This window comes from Pogona vitticeps, chromosome 10, assembly GCF_051106095.1.
Source record: "Pogona vitticeps strain Pit_001003342236 chromosome 10, PviZW2.1, whole genome shotgun sequence".
Classification (NCBI taxonomy): Eukaryota; Metazoa; Chordata; class Lepidosauria; order Squamata; family Agamidae; genus Pogona; species Pogona vitticeps.
In genome coordinates, this window is record NC_135792.1 from 24,361,819 (window position 1) to 24,379,673 (window position 17,855).

The 17,855-nt window shown below is 42.8% G+C and overlaps 1 protein-coding gene across 6 annotated transcripts in view; it reads left to right on the plus strand.

The window, feature by feature from the left end:
• Window positions 1-17,855, plus strand: part of NECAB2 (N-terminal EF-hand calcium binding protein 2) — a 161,585-nt gene that overhangs the window by 41,372 nt on the left and 102,358 nt on the right. For all 6 annotated transcript variants that reach the window (XM_072980537.2, XM_072980538.2, XM_072980535.2 and 3 more), the window contains exon 2: window positions 420-444. In XM_072980537.2, the coding sequence (XP_072836638.2) occupies window positions 420-444 (25 nt within the window). The remainder of the gene's footprint in view (window positions 1-419; window positions 445-17,855) is intronic.

The window sequence follows — 17,855 nt, forward strand, 5'->3', positions numbered from 1 at the left end:
AATCGATAAAATACACAGCGGGCAACATCACCCTCAGTATCCAATGCAATAGGTGCAGTTTATTGTTCTGTGCATAGTATCTGGAGAAGAACACAAGGGATGATTGGAGAGGATGTGGTGAAGATGATACCACCATGTTACATAATTAGTCTGCTTCTAAGTAGAAAGGCCAGAGTACTAGCTTAGGAGAAGGAGGTTTCTGGAGATACCCCAGGCTCAGTCTGTGGTTTGGAGGCAGAGGTTCTTCCTAATTTGGAATAATCATACACGTTTCCAAAGTGGCAGCTAAATAAGGAACTACTGCATGTACGTAGAGTTTCAGTGGCAATGCTTAATGAGGTACTGCGCGTGCATAAAATTTAGACTGTGCTGCTGGAGCTATTACAGAATGCTAAATATGTGTATTTCTTTAATTCTAGATCTTCAGACGAGCTGACAAAAATGGTAAGTCCCCATATTCCTTGAATTGTATATGCATGTGTGTGTGTTGTACATCTATTGTATAAAGATCAAACTAGATGTTAAAATGAATGCAAATGTTCTACAGTTGACTCATTTCTTTCCAAAACTGAGATTTCCTCAGCAACAAATGCCTCAGCAGTCAAACTTGCAAATTAAGCCGGTGTTTGCCTTCCAATGACCAATCGTAAAACAGAGCACACTAAATGAAAGATAGAGCAGTAAGTAAAAGTGTGGACTGTGATATATAGATCTCTTTTACATCTTAGGGGAGCACCATTTCTGAAGGCATGCTAAGTATGACCCTAAAATGAATCTAAGATGTCTAATTTTTAGAGAAAAAAACTGGAGGTTGGTAAGAACAGAGAAGAGAGAAACTTTTACAGAGATTGAAAAAGTTACTTTCTGGATTACCATTCTCAGAATCTACAGCAGCCTCTCTGACAGCAACTTTTGAGAGTTGTGGTCTAATAAGGTGACCTTTTCAAGCTTCGGAGAAGGCTCAGCTCCTGTTACTCTTCTATAGGGATGGGGAAGAAGGGGAATTACATTTCCCCACAAAAAGATCCATGTTGCAGTTTGCAAGACTAGAGAAGGCATGTAACATTTCTTGCCTTAGACATCTGTATACTTAGAAATCGATTTGCTCTGGGATCCGGAATGTTTTCATCACATTATATAATCATCATCATCATCTTAGAACTGCAGAGCTCCAAGAGACCCTATGGATTGTTGAGCCCAATCCCTGTCAAGGAGGTACAGTGGGGAATCGAACTTCCAACCTCTGGCTTCACAGCTGGGTGCCTAAACCACTGAGCTATCCAGCTGTGCTTTCATGTTGAATGCATAACTTTCCACTGCTAAGTTAAGGATCAAATCACACATTAAGGAGATTGCATATTCTCACATTTTAGCCTTTCGACTCACACTATGGGATTTCCTCAGAGATCCCAGCATGGAAAATCAGACCTACAAATTAAGCCAGTTTGTACATTCCAGAATATCTAGTCTCAAAACAGAGCATGCTAAATGTGACATACAGGGGAGAAGAAAATTGCCTGCTATGTCAACATAGAGAGACCTTTCAAACGGGGCACCTCTTATAAATTCATACTAAGTATTGTCTGGTCTGACAGCACAATGGCATCAACAACAACCCACCTGTCCTCACAATCATATTGTTCCTTATCACTGACTCTGCTGGCTGGGCTCTGTTTGGGAAAATTCATGTTTAGGGTTACAGCTCTCAGAATCTGCAGCTGCACCTGCTAGGTAAAGGTAAAGGTTCCCCTTGACAATTTTTGTCCAGTCGTGTCCGACTCTAGGGGGCGGTGCTCATCCCTGTTTCCAAGCCATAGAGCCAGCGTTTTGTCCGAAGACAATCTTCCATGGTCACATGGCCAGTGCGACTTAGACACGGAACGCTGTTACCTTCCCACCGAGGTGGTCCCTATTTATCTACTTGCATTTGCATGCTTTCGAACCGCTAGGTTGGCGGGAGCTGGGACAAGCGACAGGAGCTCCCTCCGTCGCGTGGATTCGATCTTACGACTGCTTGGTCTTCTGACCCTGCAGCACAGGCTTCTGCAGTTTAGCCCGCAGCGCCACCACATAGAGGACTTTGCAAATGGCTTGTTCTTCCCTAAAACTGAGCTTTACAAAATGTGCCCCTGTGGTTATTTAAAAGGAAAGGAAGGCACTTACAGAACAGTTCATTCTGTGTGGCTCACAAATCCATCTTTAGAAATGAGTGCAGGGGAGGGAGGGAGGATCAATCCTTAAGACAGAGGTGGGAATTTGAATGGTATCTCAGCCAGGTCCACTCCTGAAGGAGTTAAGTCGCCGCAACGCTCTTGAGAGGGCAACCAGGAGTTTGGGAAACCCAGGGGATAAAAGCCATTGCTACATAAAATTGGAGTAAAATACAACCAGGAAGATTTGCCTTTCTTCCTCAGGTTTATAAATAAACTTCAGCTGTGCAAGGGATTTACAGTTGCATAATTAAAGAGATGCTTACCTCCTCCAGGAAGATGTCTCCAACTGCGTGTAGGTGTTGTTTGCTACGGTTCCCCTCCCCACCCCTTGCTAAACTTAAGTTCTGACCTCTAAAAAGCTGTGCCAGCTTGAGTTTCCATATCGTACAGCAGTTGTGTTTAATTCTGGGTGTCTGATTGGCATGCTACCTCTCTTTAGGTCAGTGGTTCCGCACCTTGGTCACCCAGATGTTCTTGGACTGCAATTCCCAGAAACCTTCACCACCAGCTGTGCTGGCTAGGATTTCTGGGAGTTGAAGTCCAAGAACATCTGGGTTACATGAGATTGGGAACTACTGCTGTAGGTGGTTATAATAACAGAACTGCAAAGCTGGAAGGGGACCCTGTGGGTCATTGAATCCAGCCCCTGTTAGGGGGGCCCAGTGGGGGAATTGAACTCCCAACATGGAGCTATCCAGCTTGGCAAGCTGGCAGTTTGATAGGCTGTACCTTGATCAGGGGTAGGGAACCTGTTGTCCCCTAGATCAGTGGTCTCCAACCTTGGGCCTCCAGATGTTCTTGGACTTCAGCTCCCAGAAATCCTGGCCAGCAGAGGTGGTGTTGAAGGCTTCTGGGAGCTGTAGTCCAAGAACATCTGGAGACCCAAGATTGGGGACCACTGCCCTAGATGTTGCAATACTTCAACCCCCAGCAGTAGGTACATCCAAGCCGGTGGCTGCGTTGTTTGGAAATGATAAGAAATTCATCGTCACTAACCTAAAACACTCAAAGGAGCAAGGGGGAGCATCTTGCTGTGTTTGGCATGAGCTGGGAAAAGCAACTTCTTCTTTTCTTTGAGGGGGGGGGATTAGTTACAATTCCCACAACCCTTCCAGCTTGCACAGGGGCTGAGTGTTGCAGTAAAAAAAAAGAATAAAAGAGAGTTGACCTTCTCCCTCTTTGAGTGTTGGCTATTATTTTTGTGTGCAGCACAAAGCTATGATGTTGCATCCTCGGAGTCTGGGAAAAATTATTTTCTGGTCTGTAGCATTTAGAATCTCCCAAGTAATAATGGCCACTAGTCTTTAGGAACTTCCGAGGGCTGCAGTGGGAAAAGGTCAATTTTCCAACCACAGTGCAATTGTGAAAGCAGAGGAGAGGGGGCATTTTCCTTGTGCCATGTTCTGATATGCCAGGGGCTGTGTCCCGGTCTACCCAGAGTTAAGCACCCATGACAGTGTCAGAAAGAGGTGCAGGGACATTCTGCCATTGAGCAGAGCATGGAGATAGTTGCTATCTAATGGATTTAGGCTGAATATCAGGAAAAAAGGTCTTAACTGTTAGAAGACTACCATAATGGAACCTATGACGTCGGGAGGTGGTGAGCACTCCAACGTTGAAGGCATTCAAGAGAATATTAGACAACCCTCTGTCAGATCTGCTTCGATTTGTATTTGTGCATTGAGTAGGGGGTTGCGCTCGATGGCCTTATAGACCCCTTCCAACTCAATTAATCTATGATTCCTTAGACGGATTAGATTTCTTTCCTCCAGTACCCTCTGAATTATGATAAATCCTACCCTTTCAGGGGTGGTGGGGGTGGTGGGAGACAGGGCTGTTCAGATCCAGTAGAGCGTCTGACATGCGGTGATGCTTTGTCTCTGCTGCCAGAGCTACTGACCTGTAAAAAAATAATAATAATTCAAGTCAACAAATTTACAGCTGCATTAACAAGTAAAAGGGCAAAAGTGTTAAAACATACCCAGTCCCTTAAAAGCCTTTGCATGTTGTGCTTATCAGACTGGTAAAGGTGAAATAAAGTTAAAATTGCAGGGAAGTCCAGGCATGCTCTCGATGTGCTGAGCCATTACTTAATAGTAGCTGCTGAGCCCCTGAAATTAAAATGGGTTTTGTAAAGTTAGTCTGGCATATGAATGTAGTGCAGCCACCCCTAAATGCCTCCTGTGTGGAATTGCTCAAGAGCCACAGCAGAGTGGATCCCTGGGATTCGTTAATTTGTTGTCTTTTCCCCTGTTTGAAGGATTTTGTGAGCTGTAACCCAAAGGAACTTTTTCTAGACCTAATATTTGCATATTAAAAATCAGCAGTGAGTATACAACCCACTGGCCATTTACGTATGGGTCCTGCTACTTTCACAGGTGTATTTGGTGGGGACATGAGAGAGGGCCTTCTCTGTGGCTGCTCCCAGACTTTGGAACTCTCTCCCACTGGAGGCCAGACTGGGCCCATCTTTGCTCTCCTTCTGCAAGCAGGCCAAGACCTTTCTTTTCAGGCAAGCCTTCCTTTAATGACTGGCTGCCTGAGGGGGATTTATAAATGGATGGTTGTACTTTGCTGCTTCGAATGTGTTTTCGTATTGCTCATGATTTTTAGTGTACTATTTGGTTGGTGTACTATTTGGTTGGTCCATTTTAGTATTTGTACATTTTCTGTTATCAGCTTTAAATGCTGTCTTTTAATGAGGTAAGTTGCCTTGGGTCCTTTTAAGGAGAAAGGCAGGGTAAAATACTTTAAATAAATGAATGATAAATTTAGCAGAGCAGAATGAAAAAAAAAAAAAGCAAAAAAGGGAAGGGAAAAAAAAGACAAACACCTGTTAATATTTCCTCAGTTTCAAGCTGATTGCTAACCATCTGTAACATGTGTTGCAAAAACTGGAATTTTCACAATATTAGAGAGACTTGCAATCTTGTTATAGAATCAAAAGATGAACAACGGAAAAGGGCTCAGGCATTTGGTGACTGTAAGAGCCGTCAACTAGAACATGTGAATGGGGTGATGGCAGCCGAGATGACAGTCCCAAGTGCAAACCCACGCTGTGTTTACACTGCCAAGAAGAACCACATTTTGTTGATGTTCAGTCGTTATGTTGTGTCCGACTCTTCGTGACCCCATGGACCAGAGCACGCCAGGCCCTCCTGTCTTCCACGGCCTCCCGGAGTTGGGTCAAATTCATGTTGGTCGCTTTGGTGACACTGTCCAACCATCTCGTCCTCTGTCGTCCCCTTCTCCTCTTGCCTTCACTCTTTTCCAACATCAGGGTCTTTTCCAGGGAGTCTTCTCTTCTCATGAGACGGCCAAAGTATTGGAGCCTCATCTTCAGGATCTGCCCTTCCAGTGAGCACTCATTTAAGCATCAGTGAAATCAATTTAGATTTTATCACTCACACAACGCAAGGGTGAAATCGATTTATATGGGCTGCAAAGTGATTTTTTTTTCAGCTGGCATGCAGGGGCTTCTTAAAATACTTTGCTTTTAAAATCGATTCAGTTCAATGCAGTTTTGAGGAAATTAGTCCATTTCAGCAGTGTAGACACCAAAACAGGTTTACATAAACAGAAATAAATCAATTTGCATTCAGTGCATGTGAACACGGCCACCAATTTAAATCCCACATGATTTGAACCTGATTTTTGAAAGGAAAAAAGAAGGAGAAAAAGGAAAGGAAAAGGCAATAGTAGTTTATACTCCATTTTGTTTGTGCTCCAGATGTAAATAAATTTATGTTTTGCTTTCTGCAGAACTCAAGCTGGCCATTCAGCTTTGATCCAGACAGCATACAAGCTGGTCTTGATCAGGCCAATTCAGTTCCAAATTTGCAGTTTACCTGAATCTGTGTACAGTTCAGGACTTACTTTAAGAGAGGTGGGATGCTGTCAGACAATGCTGTTGTGACCTTCCTACCAGATCCCATTGAATGAAATAGAAGAGAGAAAGGCAGTCAAGAAAAATGTGCAAATTACACCTTGTGCCGTGCACCTTGGTGGCTGTAAACAAATACTTGCTTTGATGGATATACACTTGCATGCATAATACATAAAAACTTGGACTGAAGAGTTTTCAGCTTATGGAATGGCTTGCAAGCAATCAAAAGCATGCTTTGCATACCTGAATCCCCTTAGCTCTTTCTGGCCCTTTCGCTCATGGAAGAAATGCTGCTTCCTCTTCCATTAACTCACTACCATGCTTCATTAGGAATCAGTTGTTGTGTTGACCTGGTTTGGAGATCATGCTGTGCAAAGTTGACGTAACAGCAATCCACCTGATTTCTGGGCTGGGCTGGTTTTTGTTCTAAATCCTTGGAAGGGGGGGGGAAGGCTGCAACACCGCAAATCCCAGAATTCCTTTGAAAACCACTGTGGCTTGTGGATTCTAGGAGTTGCATGTCAATGTCACAAAGTCACTCTTCCTAGCTCTGCTCCTTACCTTCTGTAGAGTAATTTAGGACAGAAGGAGACCAGAGGATAATGTCAGCTCAAGAACATGGCCAGACAGCCTGAAAAACCTACAACAACCAGATGAGAGGATAGTTTTCAATTGGAAGGTGCTCAAGAGACAGGTTTTTCAACACAATCAGGATGCAAATGAATCCTATTCTTTATCTTTTGCTGACCAACCACTAAACAAAAGCCATGTAGCTCACTCTTTGCAGAGCTGCAAGATTTTACTGGAGGATCATCAGATGTCTTTATTTGCTAAGGCATCTCTGCTTCTAACTGTGAAGCTGTTTCTGTTCGTAGAAGATGAATAGAAGAAGATGGCCAAGAGTAGAGAGGAAAAGAATAGCCAAGAATGTATCAGGACTCAGGAGTATCTTTTGCAACCCTCTTGTTTAGGTTTACCGACATAACCCTTTGGTAAGGGGAGTGCCACAGCTTCATTCATTAACCAAAGCACTTCAGTTTAACATTATTCCTTTTTGCAAAGAACTTTGCATTTTCACTGAGCCCCCCTGTCCATTTTGGCTGCTGTAGTACAGTAAGAAAGGAGAGTGAAATCCATGGGCTGGGTTTTCCTCTCTCCCCTGTGGAACCTGTCACATTGACAATTTGCTGTTTTTTTCTCCCTCTTTTTTTTAGAGGAATCATCCTCCCTCTGCTGCTGTCATCCTTTTTATTTGAGGCCAGCTGTCACCCTCTTTTGAGACAACATCTGTCAGAAAGGCCCTCATTGGCAGTTTTCCCTATTCATCACTCTTCTCACTCACAATAAATTACTGTGTGCTTCAGATTTGAATAAATGAGCTGAATTTGCATTTGACCCAAGTTGCATGTGGCATAGTTATATTCTTAATCTGGGGTCCCGAGAGGGTTGCACTTGCCTAGCTTGTGAACCTGGTGGCTTAATGGATTTCTTGTGTAACCCTCTTTGTTCTTGGATTTTAAGAATAAACCACAATGGCAGAGAGGACAGGGAAGACGCCAGTTGCCGCCTCCCAGAGACCAGCCAAGAAAACTGGCATGCTTTAGGCCAGCGGTTCCCAATCCTTGGGTCCCCAGATGTTCTTGGACTCAAACGCCCAGAAGCCTTCACCACAAGCTGTGCTGGCCCAGAATTTCTGGGCGTTGTAGCCCAAGAACATTTCAGGGACCCAAGGTTGGGATCCAATGCTTTTTAGGCAATTTGTTGTTGTTTAGTCGTTAAGTCGTGTCCGACTCTTCGTGACCCCATGGACCAGAGCATGCCAGGCCCTCCTGTCTTCCACTGCCTCCCGGAGTTGGGTCAAATTCATGTTGGTTGCTTCGGTGACACTGTCCAACCATCTCATCCTCTTTCGTCCCCTTCTCCTCTTCCCTTCACATTTTCACAACATCAGGGTCTTTTCCAGTGAGCCTTCTCTTCTCATGAGATGGCCAAAGGATTGGGGCCTCGGCTTCAGGATCTATCCTTCCAGTGAGCACTCAGGGCTGATTTCCTTCAGAATGGATAGGTTTGTTCTCCTTGCAGTCCAGGGGATTCTCAAGAGCCTCCTCCAGCACCACAATTCAAAGGCATCAATTCTTCGGCGGTCAGCTTTTTTTATGGTCCAGCGTTCATTTCCATAAATCACTACTGGAAAAACCATAGCTTTGACTATTCGGACTTTTGTTGGCGAGGTGATGTCTCTGCTTTTTAAGATGCTGTCAAGGTTTTTCATCGCTTTCCTCCCTAGAAGCAGGCATCTTTTAATTTCGTGGCTGCTATCTCCATCTGAAGTGATCATGGAGCCCAAGAAAGTAAAATCTGTCACTGCCCCCTTCTATTTGCCAGGAGGTGATGGGACCAGTGGCCATAATCTTTGTTTTTTTTTGTTTTGTTTTTTTTGATATTGAGCTTCAGACCATTTTTGCACTCTCTCTTTCACCCTAATTGCAAGGTTCCTTAATTCCTCCTCACTTTCTGCCATCAGAGTGGTATTATCTGCATATCTGAGGTTGTTGCTCTTTCTTACGACAATCTTAATTCCGATTTGTGATTCCTCCAGTCCAGCCTTTCACATGATGTATTCTGCATATAAATAAGCAGGGAGATAATATACAGCCTTGTCATACTCCTCTCCCAATTTTGAACCAATCAGTTGTTCTATATCCAGTTCTAACTGTTGCTTCCTGTCTTGTTCAGTTCAATTGTTTGACAAAATTTTTCCAAATTTCTCCTATTTTGGCCATTCACAGAATTTAAATAATCTGAGCTTTAAAACATCCTAAGGCAGAAGGAAACAAAATGGTCAGATTAATCTGTCCAGGCAGATGAGTTTTTGATTCCTTATCCACTAACACAAATGCTCCAATTTAGCTGTGTGAGTGCTCTTGAATTAGTATCAACGAAAACAGTGGACTTAGAATGTTGACTTCTGTTTTAATGTAGCGATTCCTTTTTCTCTCGTCTGTTTTTCGAGTTTCTTTTCAGCCTACTTGTTACTGCCATGGGATCTGCTTTAGAATGAGAACTTTCCTGTGTAAAAAGATTAAGCATGAGTAAGTAAGAAATAACATGCACAGGACTAGCCTGCTGTATCACCCAAAATGCCTGCTTACAATCTACAAATATGCTTTTGTACCAGGTCTAACTTGATTCCTTTTATGATGCCACTGTTAGGTTTCAGTTGTTTCGAGAGTAATTTAGAAGCTGAAATAACTTAAAGGGGAACAGCTTTGAGAAATAGAAAGGTGACATTATTGTTCTAAATTGTGACTAAAGTGTTAACTAACTACTTGGGTGGGCTTGGATCTATAACTGTAGTTACTTTTTAAAAATAACTTTGCAAGGTCTGCAGGTGAAGCATATGTTTGTGTTCTGAGAACACATTTAATTGACTAAAGTTGGGCAAAACCATAAACAGCCAACAGCACTCCCTTTACAGCCCTGACACTCCCCTTACTAAAATAAAATACTGTAAAACATCACATGCTAATAAAATACTGTTTTAAGTGGGCTTCGGATGGCATTCCCACCATGTGTTTATCCTTCTCTTCTCTACCTGGTTTACAAGGAGTGGAATCATCCAACATGCCACTTAGATCACTGGTTCTTAACGATTGTTACTCAGATGTTTTTGGACTGCAACTCCCAGAAGCCTTCACCATCAGCTCTGCTGGCTGGGGTTTCTGGGAATTGCAGTTCAAAAACACCAGAGTAACAAACGTTAAGAACCACTGACTTAGATGATGCAGGGAGCTGCTTTACATTTTTAAAAAGTGTGATGTTAGAGAGGACAGGCTTGGGGTAATCCAGTGAGATCTGGGGATCAATAAGGTCTCTTGGGATCTCTTGCAGTTGGTCATCATTAGCTGGACATTTGGCAACAAAACACATACAGTATTGGATTCTCACCAAATTCTTGCACTCTGGCAGAGTTAGAACAGAAAGAAAGTCAGCAAAAAGAGAGCTGCTTCGAACAGTCTCTCATCTGTCTTGATGGATCTTAAAATGGGGAGTGACTCCATTTTGAAGTAGCGGGGGTCGGGGGAAGACACATACAAGGATTCCTACTGAATTAGACTGGACGTCTGTTTCATGGAGTGTATTTTCCCCGACTATGGTCATCCAGGTACCTCTGAAAAGTTTGCAAACCAAGGTGTGAAGCCTAAAACCATTCTGTCCCATTTCTTCCCCGTGGCCGTATGAGGTACACTGCCCCTGAAGGCGGAGAATTGAGACAGTCATTGCCAGACCTGCGTTCCATGGATTTGTTTAATCCCATTTTAAGGTCCTTAGTGTTCGTTTAAACTGGAATTCAACAAATTGGTAGAGGGGAAACCTGTTTGTGGTTGTGGTGGTGCATATTTTTGCCAACAAACCCTTTTAGTTAACTGCACACTATGGGAAGGATTAGTTCCCATCTTCCACAGTGTAGGGAGGGGTGCTCACCCCCATTTTCATCCTATTTGAATGATTGAAGCACAAGTTCTTCCTGTTTTGTTTTTGCATCAGCTTCTGAAATTTTGTGTGATATATTTGTATCAACATTTGGGTGAATTTTCATGTGTGCCTTGGACAGATTTTATTTTAATATATGATTGATGGCATGCAATTTCCTGCAATTTGGGAATTTTTCTGCACTTTTTTTAAAAAAGTGGAGAACTGGATCGTAATGCTCAAAGTAGAAATCAAAGTGTGAATTAAGTGGGTCGGTCCATACTAAAAATAGAGGCCCAAGAACTTTCTCACGGCTGACTTGAATTGGCTACGAGTCAATTCATTGCAAAGCTGAGTTCTGAAAGATAAATATTGCTCATCCAGCCAACCACAGATTGATAAATGCCTGCTCCCTTCTCCCTTGATCTTCTGCTTCATTTTTATTGAAAAGCTCCAAATGATAACATTGTTTGAGATAAGTCGACCGGAATTAGGCATGCAAGCCAGAATCCTTTTGAGCTTTTGGAGTGGCAGAAGTATAATTGTGTAAATCACAGCTGTGAATTGCCTCTAATTAATGGGTTGCCGCTTACATCCCTGGTCACACACCAGTGGTGCTGTTTTGCATGCACCCCAGACTCCACTTGACGACTCGTTAATTAGAGGTGATTTGCTAACACACTTTTCACAGTTCCAGTCAGGCCAGTGTAAATCCTGGTAGGATTTTGCTTAAGACGTGCTTACTACTGTGCTTTGTGATTTAAAGAAATAAATATTCAATCAACACGCGTTGAGTGTGTGTCTGTAATTGATCCCTGAAGTTGAGGAAAATGTCTTGAGCCTGCCTGGATAAATCTTGCTGAGTTAATCCCAGGATATACAATTCTCTGTGTATCCACAGTTCAGCATGTGTGCAAATCCTTGTACAGGCAAAACAACAAAGTGCAGGAGGTACCAGCAGGTTTGGAAGAATGTCAAAGATTACATTTTTTTTTTTTTTAAAAAGGAGGGGGTTGAGAGAGAGAGAGGAAGGCAAAAACAGAAGTGAAGAGCCGAGATAGTTCAATGAGGGCTGAGTATTTTTAGTGACCATAAAGTGCTTATTGACTCTTGCTAGGGAACAAGGGGAAACTGAAGGAGGCTGAAATACCCTGAAGGCGAGTATGACTAATGTACGGCAGCCCTGAGAAGCACCTCCGAACGCTGCAATTTTTTGTTGCAGGGCTGGCTTGCAACTTGCATTTCTTATAGGGCAAGGCTCTGTGGAAAGTGCAGACGAAGTACATTGTGGGATTGAGGCTCCAAAGTGTAGCTGCCTAATAGACCTTGCGCTGTCCATATGCTTGTCATAAATTTTTAACTGCTTCTGCATTGAATATTACTTCCCAGCAATTGCTCTGGCTTGGCTGGTCTTCCCTCCTAATCCACGTTCCCTCGGCCTTTCTCATCGTCTCATACCTTCCCCCCCCCCCCCCGCCTTCCACCCTTCCAACCCTTTCGTTCGATCACCCGAAAGGAAAAGGCAGGCCATCACTGAGCCAGGTTTAAAAATAACCCCCCCCCCGGCACCTAATTACAGATCTAATTTTATAGATGCACATTCAGAAAATGACTTGATTGGAATTTAAGTATGTTAATTTTTCATTAGATCTGAGACGAAGTACACCTCGTCTTGTGCCAGACCTTTTTCGGAGAAGATGTTCTGACTGGCAGAGTTTTTGCATTTCTGCCTGCCAGTTGGCACGGAGATCTCCTCTGTCAGAATGGGGTTCACATCACGCTTAGCCAGTCAGGTGTGTAAAACAGTGTTGGCCTCTTGTTTCCCTCCAGAGGCATGCCCATTTCATGATAACCAGTATTGCCAAGAGCTGTCATTGAAAGGGAACGGAACATTTCATTTTAATATTGTTGCTGTTGTGTCCCATCAAGTGGCTTCCGATTTACAGTGATCCTATGAACAAGGGACCTCCAAAATGTCCTGTGCTCAGCCAAGGCAGATCCAAGGTTGTGGTTTCCTTTAGGGAGTCCATCCACCTCACATTGGGTCTTCCTCTTTTCCTGCTGCCTTCCGCCTTCCTCAGCACTGTGGTCTTTTCCTGCCCTCTCGCGATGGGCCCAAAGAAGGACAACCTCAGTTTCAACATTTTGGCCCCTCTGAGAGAGAGTTCAGGCTCAATCTGATCTAGGACCCACTTGTTCATCTTTCTGCTAGTCCAGGGTACCTGCGAAGCTCTCCTCCAACACAAACACCTCAGATTTTCTTCTGTCCACTTTCACACCCATACAGGGTGATCAGAAATGCAATTTTGATATAGGGGTGTGCAAAACCACTCACGGCGGACATCCATAGTCTTGCTGATGTTCTCTGGGAACTTGTGTAGTTCCTTTATTAAGCTAAAAGTGCAGGTTAGAATCCTTTAATGATGGGGATGGCATTGAGAGGATTAAGCATAAACCACATCCGCCCCGTCCAAGAGAAAAATGCATAGCCACATTGTATTGCCTATAGTGGTGTTGCAGGAGGGAAAGATCCCTGGAATGCATTAGGAAGCTACTTTTACTCCCCAGGGAAGTTCTCTGGAAAGATCGGGACCTGCCAATGTCAGGAGGACTTGTGTTTCAGGGAGCAGTGTCACCCCTATGCTTAGAGATGGGCACAAACCTCGGTTTGGAGGTTTCAGAATAAGATGTACCAAAAAACAGGTCCACAAATTTATTTTCACCCCCTCCCACCAAAAAAAATGGCAACATGACAAAAATGCAGTCTTGTGATCTTGCTCAGAAGAAGGGGGGGAAGGCCATTTGAAAACTCTTTGTTGCATAAATGAAATAAGCCAAGATGTTTATTTGTACCATCTTTTGTCTTTCTAAAATCGGGGAAGAAATGTTGAGGGAGGAAACTGTTGGAAATGTGTCTGTGTGGAAGGAGAACAAAAATATCTCCTCATCTCCTCGGTCCTCCTCGGCCCTTATTCCCGTGGGCTACATTTCCCGAAGGTTTTCTCCATCTTGCAGGAGCCTACATGTCTTGGCAGTGAATCACGCAGGCCTATAATTCTTCTTCCATTGAAGGGGAGTGGATAACTACTTGACAACTGCCCACACAAATGGAGTACCGCTTCTGAATCATCTCCTGTCAGTCCCACTGAGTCCGATAAACTTTTTAGGATGACGGCAGAAGGCGATGTCATGTTGTCGGTTAAGGAAACGAAATCAGTTTCAGTTGCTTAACTTTAAGTTGTTGTAAAAATGGCCGAGGTGGCCTCTTGTGTGGAGACACAACTTGCTTTGGGTATTCGCCTGTTATCTTTGGGATTTTCATGAAACTTGGAAAGAGAAATCCTATATGGGTTCTTCTTATTCTCCTTTCAGGTCTAGGAACAAGTACTGCATACACTGACACTTCCACTAGAAAGAGCTAGAATGTGTGCATAAGTTAAATTGCACAATCACAGCCAATTGCTGCTAATGAATGAAGTGTTAGTTGTGTCACTGAGCACACATTTGTTGTGCAATTGGTGGCTTGCCTCATGATGTGATTGGTGCCTTGTTAATGGCAATTCACCAGTGTGAGTTAACACAATTTAAAGAATGCATGGCAGGCAGTTTGGAGGTTCTCCATAATTGTTGTTGTTGTTGTTTAGTTGTTAAGTCGTGTCTGACCCTTCATGACCCCACGGACCAGAGCACGCCAGGCCCTCCTGTCTTCCACGGCCTCCCGGAGTTGGGTCAAATTCATGTTGGTCGCTCCGATGACACTGTCCAGCCATCTCGTCCTCTGTCATCCCCTTCTCCTCTTGCCTTCACACTTTCCCAACATCAGAGTCTTTTCCATGGATCCATAATAGCTGACAGCAAACTTGTAATAATGAATGCCACCTCTAGGGGATGCTACATAGTTATTTAATTCATTTGTTCATTCGTTAGTTCATTTGTATGTCTATATCCCACCCATCTAGTGGCAAGCCAATACTTTTCTTGCTTCTTTCATCAAGTATTTTTGGTTTTGATGTTTTAAAAACTGTTTTAAACTAATGGTCTGTTAAAGCATGTTTAGCAGCATTTTAAATAGTGTAACCTAGGTACTGTATCTTTATTTTCCTGTCCCCATCTTGTCACTGAGTTGGGAGAAAAGAAGATTGAAAGGAAGGAAATAAATCCATGGAGGTTTCTGTAAATAAGTTTGATCATCTCCTAAACTGTCCATAGACCTCCTTTGGTATCTGTGCATGGATCTCCCCACCAAATAAATACCGAACTTCCTTTATTTGTTTAATTAACAGTCTCCTGAGGAGTTATTCTTATCCAGTGGTCACAAGCTAAGTGTTAGGCTCCTGCATTCAGCTGGCAAGTGTCATATAAGCAGTTGATTCACCATTTGTGACGAGGCTTCTCCCTCTCTATGTAGAACTGCCATATGCAGAATACTGCACCTCTGTGAATCACTGAGACTTTGGGGTTTTTTAACCGTCATCTTCCACGTTCTCAATCTGTTCTGGTATATCTGAGCTTAGAGGCCGTTATCACAGTGTTGGGATTGAGCGGGGGAGCGGATAGATCTGTTCAGCAACACCATAATGGCCAGAATCCCACCGGGTTGGCCAAGCATAAACCCTAACCTGTGTGGATCTGCTCCAAAACTGTCTGAGAAGCATAGGTCACAAGGGTGGTTTTAAGCACCGACATGCAAAACATGGCCAGAAAGCGGTGGGAACAACTTGTACTCATCTCCCTGTGTGGCATCTCCCGTTAGGGCTCTGGCCTTTGGTGTGAGTGTAACACTTTGTGGTTCTATGGGGCTATTTATTTACTTAGATATCTATTGACAAACCTTGCAAGCACAATTTCACACAAGGATTTTTTTTCTAATTTGCTGTTATATAACAGACAATACGAACAATTATAACAATAACAAAATCCTGCAATTTTGTGCACCCAGGTCCTCAGCCGCAGCAACGACACAGAAGTTGCTTGTAGATTTGCAAAACTCAAGTGTCCTTTTGAATTAAAAAAATTCAGGCAAAAATCTAAGACAGTGCTTTTAATGTTTTAATTTTTACTGTTTATTTGTGCGTTTAATATATGTTTTAGCTTGCTGTTAAACTGAATAGTGCCTCTGCACTGACAATATATAGAATGAATGAATGAATGAATGAATGAATGAATGAATGAATGAATGAATGAATGAATGAATGAATGAATGAATGAATGAATGAATTCCTCAACTGGGTTTGGTATCCATAAAATAGAAGAATCAGCTCAATGCATAGAGTCTTCAAAACCCTAGAATAAAATATCAGTTCAATTCCATATACATGAATTCCCTGTGTGGATCCACCCCTCCAGCACAAACATGGGAATTAGACCTAGATCAATTTGGCAAGGGCTTAGCAATCTAAGTGGCAACAGTAATTCGCCTAGAGTGGTCCTGACCCGACCAGATAGGTGGGATATAATAATAATAATAATAATAATAATAATAATAATAATAATAATAATAATAATAATAATAATAATAATAATAATAATAATAATAATAATAATAATAATAATAATAATAATAATAATAATAATAATAATTCAAATTTCTTCAGCTCTCCTGCTCTTTCTGATTCAAATCTCTTACTGAAAGACTCACTCTTTCTTAGTTCCACCCGTTTGGGATGAACCAATATTTCATAGGGGTTACATAAGCTGTTGCTGCTGTGCAAACTATTTGGGAGATGACTTGGCCTTGACCAGGCAATTAAGACCTATCAGCTTAACAAAAGGTTTCCTTTTGAGTGAGATTGTATTATCAGCACCCTATATTTGGGGGGGGGGGCTTTCCACCATCACCACTGTGCAGATTTGAATTTCCAGTGACACCATTCCTCTGAACTTTTGCAGACATTTAGTCCCTGTTGCTTCTTCTTTTTCAGAACTTGGTAGAGGAGGCTGGTGGCATGGAGGTCACTTGTCAACGGAGCTGCTGCGAAGCTCTCCAAGGTGCTGAATCTTGCTTCCAAAATGCCTTCAGCACCTTGGAGAGCGTTACCATTTGGATTAATAGACAGATTCACTGCCTATGGACCTTAAAGCCATGGGCCGCCTCTGGAATCTAATTTAATTCACCCCCCAGCAGCAATGATGCGGCTTAGTTTTTATCCCTTCTCTCTTGCATAGTGGGAAAGCTTTTTGTACAAGATGGGAAGAAAGAAATGCCCTATCGTAGGATGGCTCAGCACATTTCTCTTCCCTAAGGGTAGATGCCAAACCTTTTCCTTTTCCTTCCACATTATAGGCATATCTGTTCCTAAAAGGATAAAGTTGCTGGAGTGTTCGTTTGTAGTGAAGGATATCTGGAAGAAAGCTTAATGACTTTGGGGACTTTAATCTCACTATACATGGCTTGACAGCAGCAGCAGCAACAACAACAACGACAAGGTTAGAACTGCAGAGCTGGAAAAGACCCGATGGCCCGTTGGGGTTCTTTCCAGCTCTGCAGTTCAGAGAAGCACAGTGGGGAATCGAACTCAACATACCTAAACCACTGAACGACACAGCACTCGATAGCTTCCTGCTAATTATACTGCTAGATTTATACTTATATAAAGTTCATAGGAGCAGTAAACAGTGCACTCTACAAAAGATAACTATCCTATGTGCCTCTTCTGTGAGCAAAGCCCAATCATCACATCTGGGAGCTAGGAGTGGAGAAATCTGTCATGGCTTCAAGTTATTCCCATCTCAAATGTGAATAAATTTGTGAATTCTGCAGGAGTGAGCAAGCAAAAGCCTTCCCAATTCAGCTTGGCCCAGAAAGAACCAGCATTCCATTGTCAAAGTTGAGTAGCCCTTGAGGGAAAGAACTGGTGATTCTGATTCAGCAGGACTTAGAAAAAAATTATGGGGAGTCGTACTCGGTCATTTTTTATAAAATGTACTCCAAACCTTGGACCTGAATGGACCAATCTGCCCATCTCTGTTTCTGCCATACTCAGCTTTTCAAAAATGTCTAGGGTTTTCCTCTCATGCTTGACTATCAAGATGTTTGTGAATGGCTTTAAATTCTCATTCAAAGTCTTTGAACATTCCTGCTTTGCTTTGAAGTGCAACAGTTAAGACGTGATCTTCCATGTAAAGCCAGAAGATTCTGCTTTCCTTCTGTCTGTGTTGAGAGATGCACCTTTTCTTTCTGAAGCCTAATTAGTCGGATCCAGAGTGAAGGATGTGAAGAAGGCATTTTTCTGGGTGGAAAAATTGGATGGTCTTCATCTGATTGGCAGTGGTGATCAAGAGAG